General features: G+C 42.9%; 1 protein-coding gene across 1 annotated transcript in view; it reads right to left on the bottom strand.

Annotated features, from left to right (window-relative positions):
* Positions 1 to 19,886, bottom strand: part of kiaa0825 (KIAA0825 ortholog) — a 109,231-nt gene that overhangs the window by 44,160 nt on the left and 45,185 nt on the right. The window contains 3 exon segments of the mRNA XM_029440106.1: positions 15,101 to 15,195; positions 16,713 to 16,868; positions 18,660 to 18,798. Coding sequence (XP_029295966.1) covers positions 15,101 to 15,195; positions 16,713 to 16,868; positions 18,660 to 18,798 — 390 coding nt within the window.

The raw sequence follows: 19,886 nt of genomic DNA, 5'->3' as shown, positions 1-19,886 counted from the left end.
AACGCGTGTAGGAGGGAGAGAGAGAGAGAGAGAGAGAGAGAGAGAGAGAGAGAGAGAGAGAGAGAGAGAGAGAGAGAGAGAAAAAGAGCCATGGTTGGCTGAGATGGCAGAGGGACTAAGGGAAAGAAAGACAAAAAAAAAGCTGGGTAGAGCGAGGGAAAGAACCCCTAATCAGGGGGACATAGACGGACGGACTCTTTGGCAAATATACTATGAGTTACGCGCCGTAAAGCCGCCAGCACCTCGAATTCCACAGCAAAAGACTTGGGTACCCCCTAGTGGGCGCCCAGCGGCAATCTGGCCCTTTTGGCGTTGTGGGGGTGTGGCGGTGCTGCGGTGGGCTTCCATGAATCCATAGGGGTCAGAGGTCAGCCTTCTTGAGTTGCAGTGACATCATGACAATGGGACACTTCTAGAGCCTCAGAAACACAAGCTGATCCATTCTGCTGAGGCTAAGGCACCAGGCCCCTCTTTTCCCACACATGCACACCCTGTGCCAGACAGGGAGAGAGAGAGAGAGAGAGAGAGAGAGAGAGAGAGAGAGAGAGAGAGAGAGAGAGAGAGAGCAGAGGGGTGAATGTGTAGGCCTCACCCCCAGAACCCCCACCCCCATCTCTCTTTCTTTTCTTTCTCTCCCTCTCTTTCTTTCAGGGGGCTAGATTAAAAGAGATGGCTTAATTCTGTCTAATTATCTACCCTACCCTCTCCCTGCTTCCTCCCCCTCTTTTTTCCCTCTCCTATATCTCAGTGTGTGGATACTAATTAGCTGATGTGAATTGTATCTACTATACAAATAGACTGTGCAATTATGTGAGAAAATTATATTCCTGCCTTTTAAAACATTACACATTTGTACCTACAGTATAAACTTGAAATGTTTTTTTCTCCCCACTGTGGTAGGACAGAACTAATCCAGCAGTGTAACTGTCTTTATTGTGGACCAATCAACACTGTGATACCATGACTGATGATATTCATCACACATTATCAAATTGCTCAGATAATTGCTAGACATAAGGGGAAAGCCTGGTGTAAATGCCCTAAACACTTGACGGCACTGTCGACTAAACCTACAGCATTACTGCAATCTCAACATTAGAAAAACATTTGATTCATCACTAACTGCATTAGCTCAACAATAAACAATCCATTTTCACTCACACGTTCATTTGCTTTATGTAATACTGCTGCAATCTCTGTGTGTGCGTGTGGTTTGTATGTAAGCGCGTGAGACTGCATGCACGTTACATAAGCAGAAATCACATTAATGAGATCATACACTGGTGTTGAAAGTGCTAATTAGTTGCCGGGCTGAGTGTGAGGAAACTAGGCGAGGATCCTAGTGACTTCAACCATTGTTTCCTAATCCCCTCCACACATTCATAATTCATTCCATCATGGACGGCGATGATACAGCGCCGCTCGTTTTGTCTCTTTTTCTTTCTCTCTGGTTGGGGAGATGATGCTTTTCTTTTTTTTTCCGTCTCTCTTTCCTTCTTGCTGTGAGGTTTCACTGCGATCATAATAAAATGTGCGAGCGAGGGATGTTCGCCTCGGGACCCAGCTGTCGGGCCACTTTGACAGCTTCATTTGTGGTGTCGCTCTTTGATCCTTCCTGTCACTGATATCCAACGCCACTGAACATACATTTGCCCCCCAACCCAAATAAATAAATAAGTACTGAACTGTGCAGTGCAGAGCCAAGTAAGGCGAGGTTTTCAAGCTAGTTGGATGTTTGCTACATCTGCTGTGAACTATCTCGCCTCCACCCCTTTGCTCTCCCTCCACTGCAGTGATGCATCGACACCCCCAGGGCTGATCCCTTTGTAAATGCTCTCTGACACACAACCACCTAGCCTACACATACAAACAAACACTAACACACACACAACCCTGTACAGAAATAACAGCAGAAACACTCCTGACAATAACTCCCTTTGCATGTAGTGCATATTCCCAAAGTGCACCATTACTGTGTGGAAGAGTGAGATGTTGTTAGGATATGAAGAGTGGGGTGAAAGACTAAACAACAGAAACATACAGATACACCTGGTGTAATATACAGGTTAGGTTGTGATACTGAGAAAAACAGATAGCAGGAGGGAGAGCCGGAGGGGGGACTGATTATGATCGGTGCTGTCAAGTCTGAGATGCTGAGATGACAGCGATATCAGCCATATCTGCTCTCAGTGATGAAGATACAGAGAGACAGATATCAGCCCACACTGGCCTCCCACTACATGGACGCAACTACCTCCGGAGGAAGTGATGAGCCAAAATAATCCAGGGCTGTTACGGTATGTCAAATGGTGCGTTTGTGTACCGAAAATGGTATGATATTCATTTCATTTCTTGCAAAAACACATTTTGAAAATGTTGATGGATAGCAGATACAACATCGGCTTTTGGGGATGTTACAAAACACACATATACATTATCAACATAATGAGAAATGAGAAGCCAAGTTGCAAAATGTTGATACTGAATGAATCTGCAAAATGTTCACTGATTGCTCCAACAGCTGCTCTTGCTCATAGCATGTAAAGTGTGATTCAACTTGCTGTGGTAATGTATGGGAACTTATAGCACTTGGTTAAGGTTAGGGAGAAATTATAAGCTTGATTTGTTTCTGAAAAACAGTGACTTGAAGCACGGTCTTTCCCTAACCTTAACCAAAGTTTTGTTGCCTAAAGCTCAGTGCATGTGAGACTCAGGATGTGAACTCCTGTCTCCTGTGTAAAGGTCCTGTGCTTTGTATGCCCACCATCCACCACAACCTCCACCCTACAAGATGTGCGCGCTACAAGCATATCACTTCCCTCACTCGAAAAAATGTTAAGCCATTAAGTTTCACTTATAAAAGACAAAACAAATGAGTAGAGTATTAACATGATATCTAGAAGTCAGAGTTCAGCGAGAATGCATGAAAGAACAGACAATGTTGTAAGACTCTGGTGACTGACTATCCCTTTGAGTCAGTGACATGTTTCTTTTCTAAAAGACATGAGCCAACTTTGTCCTGCTGCAACAATCTGAACTCTGTTCCTCTTCTGCATCAGTATGTTTTTTACCCCCTAAAAATACCTTACTCACAATCTTTTTCATTTGCAATTGTGCACTAGAATTTAGCTGCCTGCAGAATACTGTAATGCTGCTCTTTTCATTGCTGTTACCTTAAATGCTTCAGATACATTCACAACTATTCAAAAACATTCAGATTTGTATTCCTAAAACTACAACGCACCGATGACAGACTATCTTTCCACCAAACCATGCATCACAAATGCATAATTTAAGAAGAAATATTTGTATATATTGTTACAACTTTGTTTGGCAAGTAATGTAAAAATGTTTCGTCCAAGTAATGTTCAGATTCACATCAAATACACTCAGTAGACATGGACATGGTGTACATATAGGAGAACCTCCTTGAAACGTCTTTAATGTTGGCAGGCTCTGAGATTACCGCAGGCATTTTGTCCTCTCCACCAGGCATGTGGGCATCAAAACCACAGACCTTAAAGATACCGTTGGCGGAGGTGGGTAGGCCTTCCAAGACAGAACAAGAGAAAAAGAGAAGAAAATTCTCACATTGAGAGAAAGTGAGGATGAGAGGGAGAAGAGAGCTCAGCCACCTATAACCTTCAACTCCTTCGTCAGTACGTACTGGATAGAGAGCTGATGGAAGGCTATATAGAGAGCACTGGGAGAGGCTCACCTTGAGGGGAAGACTTAAAACCATCCAGACTCCTTTATGAGACTGTGTAATAAGTAGAGCATGGATTGATACCAGTAAGGTGCACATGAAGGATAGTGGAAACAGAAAGGCCGCAGAGTGAGGCTAACCTTGAGAACAGTGAGGGGCAGAGGGAAGGTCTACCACACTGTGATAAGAAGGGCTCTTTCAAAGGGCTGGAGGAGGAACACTCACACAGGAGGGCTAGGCAGGTTGACTGATTGCAAGGTACAGCCCAAGGGTCACACTGTGACTCAGTGAGGGCAGAGATACTGGACACACATGCATACACACACACACACACACACACACACACACACACACACACACACACACACACAAATGCTCTATACCCCTCTGACCAGCTCTTCATCATTACAAGTCAAACTCAAGATGAAGAGAAGACAGATTAGAAAACAGATGGAGTGATAGGAGGCCAGATAGGAAGAGACAGGACAGGGAGGCTCGACAGTAATCTAAATGTCCTTTCCTATGATTGTCATTGGCATTCTTGTAGACTGGCATGTAGCAGTACAATATGTCAAATAATACCACTCACCGTTCAGTCTGCTGTAAAGGGTAGACCTGTTTCCATAATGTCACAAGGGGGGAAAAAAACATCTCAAAAAGATGCTTCCAGCAAGCCTAGGTCCTGCATCCAAAGAATCCATCAAGATCACTAAATGTCTCCAGTGGCAAATTCAATCAAACAGACTGTTCTTAACAGTCATGACAAAGCAATACAGGGGAAACAAAGATGTGTTTTGTTTAAGAAATGAAGAAAAATAATTGATTCCGGCAAAGGCAATTCACCTCAGAGGAACAATTTCAAAGCTTTCCCTTTTTTTTTCTTTCCCTCCTTCCCTTTTTCTTTGTCTTCTGTCAAAAACAACTTGGGCTAACATCGCAAGCTGTCACATCAAGGCCATCCCCTGTATCTTACAAAGGGGAGAATTCTGCAGTTGGATGGAGCGGCAAAGCTCTCAGACACCCAACCATCGTTTACACATGTGGTGTAAAGACTGAGGGGAAAAAAAGTCTTTCTCTATTTGAACCAGAGTTTGTGCCCTGAGGACAAACCCATTATAGCACAGTGAAGGAAGTTTTCTATGCAATAACTGAACAAATAGATATGGATGAAATGCTCCGGGTATAGGAGATCTAAATTCCAACATTTTAAGCTATTTAAAAACAATGTAAGAATGTGACGTGTTGAGGGGTTTTGGTGTCCCATGATTGTTATCCGTATATATATATATATATATATATATATATATATATATATATATATATATATATATATATATATATATATATATATATATATATATATATATATATATATATATATATATATATATATATAAGCACAGTACGTAAGAATGCCTCGCTTATTAACCAACTCTGAACATAGCTCCAATCTAGCTGTAACATGATTACAAGCCAGTGCTATAACAGAGACTTTCATCATGTCTGAGTGGACACACACACACAGACACACACACACGCGCGCTTTTAACATCAGCAGATGCTTTCAACTATTAACATCATAGAAGCCGGATAAGTATGCCCCCTCTTTTGCAACAACCACTGGGGAGGTGAGAGGCCTTGTAGTCAACATGCTGAAAGACTACTCAATGATCAAAGACTCAGAAAAACATGACCCATGATGGTTTCTCTGAGAAGATAGGAGAGATAGGGAGCCAGAACAGGTAAAAGGAGAAAGAGTTGAAAGAAACATAGAGTAAAAATACGCAAAGGTGGGGGAAGCAGAGAGTGGGAGGCAAGGGGAAGGGAGAGTGCAAGCACGCACTTACCATTTGCCACTGATAAACAGTCTACCTGGTCACCACATTTACAGTTGACGCTGATCTTGCTTGCTTGGATTAAAATCAGGGTTGGGCATTAAGAACTGAAAATTAAGTTTGGACATACTGTGCTCTCTAAACAATACCCAACCCCTAAATGTAATCTTCGATAGCTATGGGGTATAGGAAGGAAGGCAAGAAAAGCAAGAAATGTATGAGTATATGAGAGGTCAAGGAGAGAATAGAGGAGAAGGAGAAGGAGAAGAAGAAGGAGAGGATAAAAACAGAGGGTGGATTTAAGCTAAAATGTTCGCTGTGACTTTCTATAGATTTGTCAAGACAAGTGTCAAGACAAGTGCACCTCTGTGCTTACCTGTAATGGCACAGGGGCAGGAAGGCGGGACAGGCTATTTCAATTCAGCAAAATCGTGTCTGAGTAGGTCTAAGTGTGTGTGTATGTGTGATTGCGTGTGTGTTTACGTCTGTGAGACGAGACAAAGAGAGAGGAAGAGTGATGAAGAAAGACAAAGAAACAGTGGAAACAAGTGTAGAGAGAGCTCCTGGACGAAAGGTGGAGGCGCAGAGTACAAAGATGACCACATTAGAATATGAATCCAGGGCCAGGGGCACTCTTAGCACTTAAAGAGCCCCTAAAGTCAAGTGTCAACTATTATGTGTCATCAGTGGTGACACAGGGTCACAGAGCAGGACGGATGAGGTCAGCAACGGTGCTCACCCTCTCTCTCAACATGCACCATTAAACAGTCCCACAGTGTGCAAAAAGGACTAGCTGTCATTTGAGTGGAAAATAGGCTTTGCAATGACCAGAACATCCATCCAGCTTTTTACACAGGGTTTCCTTGTACGGGATGAGTCTCTGATTTTCAATTAGATGAACCGAGTCAATATTTGCATAGACACATTAAGCTAATGGTATGATATTTTACATAATATTCGACATGTGCATTAAAGGCGGTAACATTCACAGATGTACCTCATTTCCTCCGATTAACTATCAAACAGGTACAAATAAAACACACAGGAAACATGCTGAATGTATAAAATGCTTCAGTTGTTTGCTGCTAAACCAGCTCTGTAATTACCTGAAGGATGTTTTAATTGTCGCATGTTCTACTCTTAATATTACTCAACGCTTTAGCAGCCCTCCAAGTGAGATTGATTGGATAAATCAGTCGGAATTATGGGAAAACAGGAGGCCTGCCAATCAGCGAGTGTGAGAGAGTTTGTGTGTTTTCGGCATGTGTGTGGCTGGGGACGTGCCAGCTCGTAAGCACATGTACATGTTTGTTAGGATGTGTGCATATCGATGTGCGTGTGTGTGTGTGTGTGTGTTTGTGAAAGTATATAGGGCTGACAGCTGGGCTTGTTCAAAAGGCTTACCGAGCATTCTGCCTGTTTGGAAAGCAACAAGCGCACAGTCTATCTGAACAGGGATCTAAAACCTGTGTCAACAGCATAGTACAACTGGTGTAAACAGCCACTAAGTCAACATGCTAACATTCACATACCAACAGGGAAGCAGCTCTGATTAATTTTAGCGTAATATGCTGCAGTATTATAGATAAAGACAAAAAAGACAACTGTATTCGTCACAGGTCAAAAAGAGAGTTAATAAAGACTACACTACAGAGAGACAGGGGTTATGTGGGTATGCATGAGCATGATTGTGTGTCTTTTCCTGTGCTAACTGCTGGTACATGTGTGCAGGTACTGTGTTTGCCATTTTTGTATGTGTGTATCGGATGCCAATGTGTGGTACATGAGTATGACGCCACATTGTGTGTATACGAGTGTGTGTGTGTGTGTGTGTGTGTTTGTGTGTAGACATGTGTGCCAGTCCATCAGCATGTCGGCGTCACAGCCCTTCACTAAGTCCCAGATTAACAGTGACAGGCAGAGATCCCTCTAATTATCTCTTCCTGGACCACATGCAAATGGCAGAGCTGCGCGGAGAGCAGCGATTGGCTGGGGAAGCCTGAGCGCTGCCGACGGGCTAATGAGCCTGGCGACATGATACAACCTTGTGATGTACCACCAAAACAAACCCTCACCGTCACACAGCTTCACACACAGACATTATGTTTAAGGTATTTAGCTGATGCCCTTTTTGAGGCTGACTTAAATTAAATGAGTATAGAGAGGCTCAAAGTCTTGCAAAAATAAATAAAAATAAAATGTCTGCATGGAGATGATTTCTCTAACCTCAATGCTACAATGGTGCATGAGCACACACACATATGCAAATATAAATTAACATTTACAATTGTCTTTGTATGTGTTAAACTACTGTTACTCATTCAATCATAAGCAATATCAACAGCAACACTATTACTGTACGACTGATAAGCAGCACGGCTCTTCTTGGCTGCGTTAATGACTCAGTAAACAAAGTTGTCATTATTAGTTCAATTCAACTTTGAGTTTACAGTAATATTTCTTCAATACACTCATCAAACATTCTGCAATCTAGAAGCCTAACTCAGTGTCACCTCCAGAGGGTCTGAATAAAGATGGCAGATGGAATAGAATAGTAAGAAAATGATGGACTGGAACAGACGGTCACAGTCTGGCTGTTGACAATGGATTGCTGCAGTCAGCTAAAAAGTCAACTCAGTAAATCAGCAGGAAACATGGCAACAGCGTCAAACAGTCCACCGTGTCTTGAACTGAGTCCCAGTCCATCTTAACTGGTTGACAAAACTGGTTCCAGGGGCAAAATATGGAATGTTTTTGCTGACAGAGCTGACAAAAACAAATACCCAGTGGACATACTAGAACTTGTAAGCAAAAGTTTCTACAAAGTTCCCAACTGTCTTTCATGGCAACATATTGAAGGTAACACAACAAAAATGGTAAATAGACCATAAAGTTGCTGAATCATGGCTCATTTCATATTTCTAAAAACCTGCTTTAAATAGCTGCTTCAATGTCTGTGTAGTAAAATGTGATCTTGCAAGAGAGTAGTTCAGCTTTGTGAGGCTCAAACTGCACTGGAGTCATCCTCCAAATGCTGGCATCGGAACGACAGAAATTCCTCCCTTCCACCACCATTTCACACACGGAATACAAAAGCATAGCTTTCTATTGCCATGTGGAGCACTGTCTTTATATTTGTACCATTAAAATACCCCAGTGTATTTGGGAAGCCTTGGGACTTGCCTTTTTTAATCAGGAACGGGTGGCTTTGTGTTGTCCCTGTTCCATCCGCCATCTCTCTCCATCCTTGGGGGGCTTTGCAATAGATTAAGTGGTATTTTCATTTAGCTCTGGTGTTACACAGTCTCTCCAACTATTTATCCATCCAAGGTTGGAAGTTGGAACAATCTCAGAGGTTGCTATTTATATTGTGAAATGATCTGAAATCAGAATATCTGTGAAAAAGAGGTCAGGTGAAACTGCAGGAAGTACACAAGGGATAACCAGATAAATCTGTTGAGAATCTTGCCTTGTGGCATAAGCACTATGCACAGACAATCCCGTCAGTGAATAGTGATATTATTGTAACTATTGTTAACAATTGTAACCAATTGAAACCCTTTGGGAGTGGATATTGCAGCAGTGAAATGGTTAGAATATGATGTGTGATATAATAACCAGAAAGAGATGGGAAAACTCATTTACACATGGCTGCGTATCCATGAAGGAGGCACATTTTACCCCTGAATGTTCCCCTGAATGCTCTGTACGGTGGAAATAACAGGTGAAAATGTTCTTACTGTGTCAGCAGCACGTACACTTAGAGCTGGACACAGAGAACAGTATGTATTAACCTGCCTATCATATGCATTATTCAATGTTAACTCAAATATATTCCTTGGCTTGACCAAGGCAAAACCATTGCCCCTCTATCAATTTTCATAGAATAGTAAATGAGGACATATTTAGGTTACAATGAATCAGGATTTATATAGGGTACAAGAGAAACTGAAACAGAGAAAAATATATTGTTCAACTGTACCGAACGACAAAGTACAGTCTGCTGTAACACAGCAATGTGCAGTTATGCCTGATGTCTCTAGAAAGGTTTCACCATGACCACTCTCTGAGAAGATAAATTTGCCTCGACCCTCAAGATCGTTTTTAGAGGGACAAGACAAATATTTCAGGTGTATCACACCGAGGCATCACGCCGGAGGTGAGAGGAGGTAAAAGGAGACTGGGAGATAAATACAACAGAGGGGAAAGAAAGACAGAGAGAGAGAGAGGAGAAGAAGAGGAAAAGTGCGGCCGGCTTGCCTGCCTGGCTGACAGTTGACTCTGTTGGATGTGACTTTCACAGTCTGCTGGCGGTTTGTGTGGAAGCCATCACATCTGTGACTGGCCGTTTGATTAATGAGCCTCTCAGCTTGTCTGTGCAGTTTGAGGAGGGGCCACGGCCTTATCCCAGGCATCACTGATTTATTCGCCTTTGGAGCAAACCTCCAAATATCACACACTGAAATATAAGCGAACATTCACACACATGCAGGCAGACACATGTACGCCCTCCATGATATGCATACAGTATACAAGATGGTGCAGTGCAGATGCGTACGCACACAGGCAGGCTTGAAAGCAGACTCGTGCACAAAAGCTCGTCCCTCTCCTTCACCACCTGCTTACGGCTAATGAAAACCTCAATGTGTCAGTGCTGTCCAGGGGTAGCGAAGACAAAACACACCATGTATAACCAAGCAGACAAAAGATGTATTCTGTCTCCACCAACACAAACTCCCATCCCTAGCTGTCAGTCATTGGTGGGGACACACACAAGGGGATCGACGAGAGAAGAAAGAAGCCCTTCCTCAATGACACATCACACTCTCCTGATTTTCAAAAGTGACAAGTCTTTTGAATTTCTGGCCTCGCAAGACGGAGAGCCTGATGATGGCTTGAGAGCGTTTCTTCTCGTCTCTTTGGCAGCGGCAGCCATGAAATGTCACTCTGGCTAACCTTGAAGCTCTTTTCTCCTGTGTTGTTTAATGCTTCCAAGTCTAGGGCAACCAACTGCTCAAAATGGTACGGTAACATCAGCCTTTAAGTCAGACAAATGATTCCAGAAATACTTCCAGGTACATTAATGTGCATTAGCATGTGCATACACTCATACAGACATGTTCATACACACACGCACACGCACACACACACACACACAAAGCACACGCACACACACACACACACAAAGCACTCCCTCATTCCCTAAAGCGTAAAGTAAGACCATTAATCCAGACACACTGAGATCCAGCTTCTCCCCAGGTTGATCAGCGTCCGTGGAGGAAGACGAACATTCTGACATATTTGTTTTTATTTTATTCCCTGAGAAAAAGGCCCGCCATATGGCAGAGCCCAGGAACAGATGGCGATTGCCCACTTCCTGAAAGCACAAGCGTCTATCGCTGCAATTTAAGGAGCCGCTCAAGCAAGAGAATGCCACAGATTGGCATTTTTCCACAAACTGCTATTGTTATGGACCTGAGGGGTAACAGCAACAATGAGACAATGCGGAGGAAATACTTTAGTGTTCCGTAGTTACAGTGTAGCTTACCATATTAAGCTACCAAATCTATGGGTCAATGCTGTTAGTACTTTGTTACTGTCAATGTTTGAAATAAAATTGTGAGGATGAGTGCTTCCTGAGAACATTGGTTGTAAAAATAGCACAAGCCACAGCAAATCTTTTTAAGTTTTACTGTTGGTCAATGTCTGAAGTCTGCTGCCCCATGCTGGCTCCAGGAAACAGGCACCTGAAGCAGTAGACCAGCGTTGTAGATGTAAGCATGAATGTCCTTGGATGATATTAGGTCCTTATGATGGAGTGGAGGAGCCGCCCTGTGACACATCAAGCTTCATCTCTCATACTCGGCTACCCCTTATCAACCAGGTCAGAGGACCTGCTCTGACATACAGACACAAGGAAAGTGTCTTAAAAAGTCACCTTGGCAGATGACAGTTAAAATGTGACTTTTGTCTGTGGCAATACTATTTTCAGAGATTTGCTGTATTTTCCTGAAAAATGACATAAAAGACTACGGTTTATAAAGGCCTTACAACACACAAGTTAAAATATCAAAGAGAAGGCATTGCCGGCATTGCTGCTGTTAATTCAAATCTACATAGGGGTTGTGTTGCTTTTCACTGTTCCATACAAAAGTATGCTGTGATAGCTAAGTGTTCATTAAAGAAAAGGGGATTTCAAAGTCTAACCAAGGACAAAGCAGATGAGTTATCCATAGATCACTAGTTGAAGAGAAACTATTCTGAATCCGTTGAATCACTTAGCACTTTGACTCCATGCTTCTGCAACAAAAGACAGCTCATAATTTGAAGTCAAAGAGTGAGGCAACGTGGACACATTTCAATCAGTAGATCATGACAATTAACACAAAACCCTCAGTGCGCAATTTATTCAAGGTGAAACGTCAAGCACATATTTAACCTGGGTATTTAATGTCATTGATTTTGGCATTTCAATAAAGGAACCTTGCTTTAAAGCTGCTAGAGACTCATAATAAAGGTAATGAGTGAATACATATCAAGATGGTTGATATCAATCTGTGCTGTAGACCTATTGAGTTCTGAACCTTGATTATTGAATACCGTATGATGTGGTATTTCTGCAGTATACCTCTTTCATAAGTCAACTGTAAAATAGTATCTATAAGTGTACAGGCTAAGTAATAGGATTTAAGTTCAGAAAGGTGGTGTGAAGATGATTAAGATGGTGGTATGAAAAGAAAATATGTAAGAAGCAATAAAACCCAAAGCAGACATGTAGTTGAAAGCACTCTTATAGAAAGGTCCTATACAGATTCTGTCTAAGATCTGCTAATGTGGGTAAAACTAAGCTGGGAGCCGTCTGGCTTTCAGTCAACCAGTTATCCTCCCAGTCAGTCAGTCCATCATCTTCCATCCAACAATCCATTTTCCAGACCTGCCATTTATCAAATAACGCCAACAGGCTAGTCAACCTCTGGAGCCATTTGGTCAAAATACCATTCAGCCTGTCATTATTCCACCTAAACTAGTCAACTGATCACTGCTTCCTACATCCATTGCACTAAACATTCATAACCTGACCAAGGCAGTGCACCAGTTAATCAGCCATTTAGCCTGCAAATAAGCACGCTAAAAAGTTACCCCACCCACAAGTCATCCATCTATCTATTTAAACTTCCAGGCTGCCAGGAAGCCAGGTCAGCCAGTGAGCCAGTCAACCCTGGGGGTCCTAGGGTAGTATTAATCAGTCTGGTTTCTGCTGAAAAGCTCAATCTGCAGATGATGGATGAGCCATCGTGCTGAGGGAACTGAAGTGACAGGTGACAAAGAAGGACACACACACCTGTATAAATCCACTCTCACTCCTGTCTGGCAACACCGTCAAGGTAGCAGGGTGAAAGTGTGTGTGTGTGTGTGTGTGTGTGTGTGTGTGTGTGTGTGTGTGTGTGTGTGTGTGTGTGTGTGTGTGTGTGTGTGTGTGTGTGTGTGTGCAGGCGCAAGTGTCTCAGCATGTGTCCTGCTCTGCTAATGAAGTCATCTGAACAGTGATTTAACAGCTCTGGTGTAAAAGCCTAGTGCCCTTAACTCATAGCCTTGCTCCATTAGAATGTGATATAAACCCTGGGCACAATAACTGTCCTGCCACTGTAACAATATATAGGAGGCCAATGGGCCACACTGCTAACTCACACAGTCAAGAGAGCGGAAAAAAAAATAGGGAAGGGGAAGTCATTCAAGGAGACTAAAACTCATAAGACAGAAAATACAGAACATAACAAGGTCACAATGATAGGTGTTTTTATACAGTATGAGACAACGTCATTACTAATAATATTGTCAAGAGTGTAAGATTATATCCTCTGGTTGGTCCAGCAACTGGAGGGAGTAAAAGAGTAATTGTTGCGAAGCCTCTGAGAAAACAGCCGAGGGCACTTGCGGTTATGCAGAAAGCATTATCCTTATCTGCACTAACAAATGAATCAGTGGATCCGACATCAGTGCGCTTATCCCGCGAATGGTCTTCTATAGCTTGAGAGATATTTTTGAGTCGGAGATGGATCTGAGGAAAACTTTGACAGCTTACATGTTGCCAGCTGTGAAACTAACTTCCTGCTCTGTGCGAGCGTCTCAGGCAGAACCAAAGCCATTCTCCAAATCCTCCATGAAATCTGCTCCTCTGGCCCAACAAAGAGAGGCTAATGAGGCAAATGGCAGAATCTCAGACACTTGGATACTGTGAGATTAGGGTGAATTATATAACCTTTACCCCCTCCCACTCCCATCCTTCCTCATACTTTTTGGTGCCTCGTCAGTATTGGCTGCTCTCGCTCTCCGTGTCACTCACAATCTCAAACAGCATACGATCTGTCTTTTTCTCTCTTTCTCTCTCTCTCTCTCTCTCTTCCTATCTGACTTCATATCCACTTCATTCAGTTTCTATTCATGTATGCCCCAACACTAATTTGGCTCAGTCAAGCAATGACAGTATCTGTTTTAACATGCAACAAAGCAGCATATAAGGGGAGGAAGAATGGAGTGTATGTGTGTGTGTGTGTGTGTGTGTGTGTGTGTGCGGGAAGGGGGGGTAGATGCATGAAGGCGACAAAGCTCGTCATAGCACAGACTGCATACTTCACCCTTATTAGACCTGTGTCCTTGGCAGATGCATAGCTTGCCCTTTGTTAGAAAGGTGTGTGTGTGTGTTACAATGGGGGTGATTTAGAATGGATTGGGCGTAGGCGTGGAGACAAGGTGCAGTAGCCCCGTGGCTCCCTGATAGCTGGCAGCGTGACAGCTGTGAATGGAGAACAGGGAACAGCCTGAAGTATTGCCATCTAATATGTGTCACATACTTGCATAAATATTTATGCCCATTGCAGAGCAGAACAGGATACGAGGGGTGAAGGGGAGGGTGGGACAGGAGTGGACTTGGGCAAAAAAACTCCTCAATCAGGTGACACTAAGATCTGAGCTACTCACTCTTTTTCATCTTTGACTATTTTTCTGGTTGTTTCAAGGCCTGAAAAGTACACGAAGCAAACATTTTGTCCACACAGACAGCCAGCCACACGTGCATTAACAAAGACAGGATCCCATGATTCAACACACACAGGGTATTATAGCACTCCAATATCCTTTTCCAAAAAGTTCTTTCCATAGCTCAGCCTCAATTGTGGAAGCCACAGGAGCCCTTGGCCTTTGAACAAAGTGGAAGTTTTGAACCTCTGATGAAGAGCAGCTAGGCTATACCATCCCCGATGACGGGAGCTTATGCCGAAGTTAAGTCAAAAGGGAATTTGGAGGTGGAGGGAAACTTGCCTCCAGAGTCCCAAGTGAGCGTCTCATTTTGTACAGGTAAAGACAATACTGATGCAGCACATGCCTCTGTGGAGCGGGGCTTTTATTTCATGAAAAGACTGCTCAAAAAAAAAAACACCTGTGAGGATCATAATGAAAACATGAAAACACAAAAACTCACTCACACTTGTGTTTGCATCTGTGCACACAAACCGCCGTCAGTGAACATGTGTGTATGTAACAAGTGAAATGTGTGTTTTACCTGTTGGCCAGCAGAGCTTTGAAGGTGACCTGACTCATGCCCTGAAAGGCTGGCAGCAGCCTTGGCCAGTCCCATGCCCAGTCGACCACTGCACTCTGTTGATGTATGAGGATAGGGTATTGTTAGTTATTAATCAGGGTTAATACCATCAGTGCATTACTGCTCCAGCTGGGACCCACTAACAAAGGAGGAGGGGGGTCCCCAGCGAAGGCTACCGACACCAAGCGATCAATCATGTCCGCACAAGAAGGTTTTTATTCCAATAAGACAGCAATTAATTTATAAATCCATTTGGGGGGATGTAGCCATCATTTATAGAAAGATAAATCAATTTTGGGAGGGAGTCGTTACTCTTGTGGCTGCTCAGCTTTTTTTTCTTACCATCTTCAATGGCACCCCGCCAACCCCCCCTCTCTCTCCCCATCTCTTGCTCGTTCTCTCTCTCTCTCCCTTTTTTTGTAAACACACGCACACACATGCGCACAAACACAAAAGCAAACACACTTGGCAACTAGCACCATATTGGGAAAGCAAATAAAAATCAGATTGCTTTGATTGCCAAAATGTCACTCTTAACTCCAGGCTGAGTTTTATTGACAAAAAGGAGGAGAACTCCACTCGTTCCCTCCATCCATCCACCCCCCTCTGCTCCATCCTCATAGGTGATTGATGGATGTAACTTTTTTTCCCCTCCACCCTCCATTTTATTTGACAAACAACACAGGCACCTGAAGCGGAGAAGGCATTTTAATCATTCTCTTAATAGGGTGTTTCTATGCAAAGCTATGCAGCCTCCTGTGATAAGCCGAAAACAGGCTAAGTCTTAGGATAAAAACGTGTCTGTTCTTGAAAAACAAAAGCAGCAACACAGCAACATTACAAGGGAAGTAATGCGTGTATAAATACATCTAATCCAATTGTATTTCTTAAAAGTAAAGAGACACACAAAAGCCTGCCTTGAGGAAATACTAGCTTTTGTTGATTGTTTTGTGTGATATCAGCGGTATTTCCCTTGATAGTAGGAGAGAAATAAGGGGGAAGCTGACAACTCTCACTGTTAGCTAAAACTACCTGTAGCTAAACTTATCCCCTTTATGGAGAAAAAGAATCTAACAATTAAGTGAACATCACGGTGGCACTCCTGGGGATAAGTTTGGGGTAAGAGGGTATACGGTTCAAAGCCCCAAAGAAGTGCACTTTAAGACTGCACTCTCCTTTAACATTACACATTCTTTTATGAAAAAGAAATCTCTCATCTTTTCACCTTTTCAGTGTTCTTTTCTTCCTGCCAGCCTAACTCCTGCTTGGAAAAGGCAGCGACCTATGGAGAATAGGAAAGCTGAGCCCCAGAAAGACCTGACAACTTCAGAGATTGCCACAGTATCCAGTTCACTAGAGACTCTAACAGCTCCTAACCTTCAACATTAAGCTTCTGGCCTTGGGAGGAAGTTAAAACGACACCGCCCTGCACATCACAAGAACACCCACACATATAGGACTTGAAGTAGCTCCAATAATCACTAGAATATCAAATACATTACAGAGAGCTACAATAAATAATGATTTGCTACCAAAATAAACAGTGTTGATAAGAGAAAACTGCTCGACAAACCTGATCCAGCTTCTTCTTGCCAACGTGGTCAAACTGGTGGAGAGGGTTGAAACCGGCAGTGTTCGCATGACTCTCAGAGCCAAGGTCAAAGTTTACCAAGTGAGGAGGATTATTGGACGAGTTTGTGCTTCCACTTAGTTTAAGCATCAACAGTTCCTGTATGCAAGATGAAAGGGGAAAGAGAGAGTCAGAACACAAGAGAGACAGAGAGGAGGAAGGTTGAAAATGACCTGTTATGACAAACCGAGACCAAGGTAAAACGTCAAACGATAAAGCCCTTCTGAAAGTTTGTATTTATAGTTTGACACAACAAAAGCAGATTTCAGATTTCTGAAGAATAGCCTCCATACACGTATTTCCCTATTGATCACTTTCACAAAAGTATCATTAATTAATCAAACATGTTCAGGTACAGAGCAAAGAAAAACAAGTTTTCAGGACACCTGTACACTTTCTACTTTTCTTTGCCTAACCTTTGCTATAGTTGCTCAGTACAGGTGTCTTGCAAGATGTACAGTATAAAGTAATGAGTGTGTGTGTACGTCTCTGTAAGTGTGTGAGTGTGTGTGTGTACAGTACATGGGCATCCCTGTGTGAATTCACTATATTCCCATCCGTCAGCTTGACATGGCCTCTGAACCTCCTATCCCTCCGCCTCACCACCAGCCCGGTCTGTCCCTGACCTTCGTGTTCTTGCCTCGACCTTGGGCTGGTAGAGATACTCGAGCTGGCAGGAGGGTAACTCAGAGCCTACTTGGGAATCCCATTCACATTCTATTAAATTGCTACACAGAGTTATAGCTGTTCAACAGCAACATAATGTATATGTTTGTGTTATTCCACGCTGTGTCCTAATAGACTGTCTATATAGGATGACCATGTCTATAAGAATTACATGAGCACCAACTTCTCGTAGCTCAGACCTTTACCGATGTATGTTATTTATTTATTTCTGGAATATATTTTGTTTCTGATTGAATTTAGTAGGAGCAGATAATTACTCTTTATGGCTCTATGTATTCGTGAAAAAACTAAACTAACACAAGACACATAAGACACAATTTACCCATAAATATTTGTGTGTCCAGCTGTTTTACAATATGATTCATCCTTTCCAAAAAAATGAATTATATATTCATCATTTTTAAAAGATTGATGTCCTCAGTAGGAACCATTGTGCCTGAATGTCACAGACAGGGTGGGGAAGTTGGAAAGTATTGACGGACACTGTTGGTTTTGGTCTTTTAATGGTATATTGCGAGCCTCATCCAATAATGGATAAGCTTTCCCCAAAGAAAGAGCCATGGTGGTAAGAATATAGTCCATATGTACATGTGATATAGATGTTATTGCCTTTGTGATATACAGTAGCAGGAGCCAGCCCTACCTAAAGAGGCGTTATGGAAGCAGTTAAACTAACTTGAGTTTCTGTACGTAACACTTCCTATGTACTGTTTTACATATTTTCCAGGAGTCCACACTCACTTTAAAGCACTTTTCTTTTACCAACTGTGTACGTACTTAAATACAACTTAACTCTCTACGTATATATTACCATTTCAATTAACTTGGGCATTTTCTAGAGAACTACTTTCCATTCTGTTAAACTTTTTTTCTCTGAAGTGAGGTTAGCTAAAATAACTTCTACTTTAGTTTTTTTTCTTTTCTTTAAAGAACCACTGCTCTTTCTCACTCAGATCTCCTCCAAAGAGTTCTATACTGAACGTGGTAACTCCATGTGGCTCCCTCTACTCTACATGTGCTGAGAGTATAACACAGGAAACCACTGTAGGTTTGCACCCTTGAGGTCACCTGAACAACAGAAGATCAGAACAAGCAGACTGCACACAAGCAGCAGCCCTTTCCCTCTGTCTCCCCCCTCCTGAACAGCCTGCGGCCTCAGGCCAGCAGCCACCTAATTGCTGGGGAGAGGGAGTGTTTCCCTACCTCATTGCCTTGGATGATGTGATAGATCTGCCTCAGGTAGTCGCTGCCACCTGCTTTGTGGCAGACCTCCAGCAGCATCAGGCCTATTTTCTGCTCAGTCAGTTCAGCGACTCCGCTCTCCTTTCCTCGCTCAAATACACTAGGAGAGAAACAGAGATGGGAAAAGGAGGAGATGAGAGAGTAAACACAAAGAAAGAAAAAAAACAGTGGGGTAAAGAGGAAGGAGAGGAAACAGGAAAGGGGGGGGGTGTCAGCTTGTAACTCCATAACACCTCTGGCTGAGAAAGTATTTTCTAGTTTAGAGAAGAATTTGGGGTAAAATTTGGAATTTGCTATACACAAGGAAATTAACTGAAACACGAGTTAAAAATTAATGATTTTTCTAGTTTTTCGAGAAATCATTTACTCCAGGGGGCAAACTAACTTAAAATACAATTCTTGGCAAGGAAAGAAATATCTCTTTGCTCCGCTAAACTTTCTGAAAACCAGTCCGGTCAAGGTTTATGTGAGAGAGAGAAATACAGACAAATTATTGAGGGTTAGATAACAAAATAATTTCCACTGTTTTCATTACCATTCATGAGATACATAGGGGAATTTGACCGAAGGATGCCTGATGCAGTAAAAGTGATTGGTGTGTGTGTTCTTAAGCGTGTATATGTGTGTAATTGTGTGTCAAGGTCCTCATGCATGTACAGTCCCCAACCCTGGCAGACGCACGCATCATTTTCCTGCCCTTCCTGTATGGATGGATATCACACAACCGTCCATCAAACCTTTTCCTTCACATACACTTCCTGTCATTGTTCTCTCTCTCCTCTCTTCCCCTTTGTAATTATAAGGTGGCAGAAACGGTGTCGCCTGTCAGCCAGCCATTGGCTGCTTGACATTGAGAGTGGCAAAGGAAGAGGAGTCCCCTCTCGTCCATGTACATCCCCTCATTCTTTTGCCTGGCGGCCCGGCGGTGGTGTTGTCGGCGATGGTGGCTGTGCATCCGTGTCAGCACCTGTGCTGTATCCTTTCCTGTCCATCACTGTGCAGGTGAAGCAGATGATTGGATTCAGTCAGCGGGGTGATTAATGAGGGCCCCTCCGGATTTGGGACAGCCTATCAATCATGTCATTAGGGCCAATGTGCCCTGAAAGAGGCAGACCTCCGCCAAGGAATAACTGCATTCATCTTCATCTGTGTATGCATCCCGTCAGCCCAGCCAGGGTCACCATGATG

The sequence above is a fragment of the Cottoperca gobio genome, chromosome 9, assembly GCF_900634415.1.
Source record: "Cottoperca gobio chromosome 9, fCotGob3.1, whole genome shotgun sequence".
NCBI classification, from domain to species: Eukaryota; Metazoa; Chordata; class Actinopteri; order Perciformes; family Bovichtidae; genus Cottoperca; species Cottoperca gobio.
This window is presented reverse-complemented; position numbering and strand designations above follow the sequence as displayed.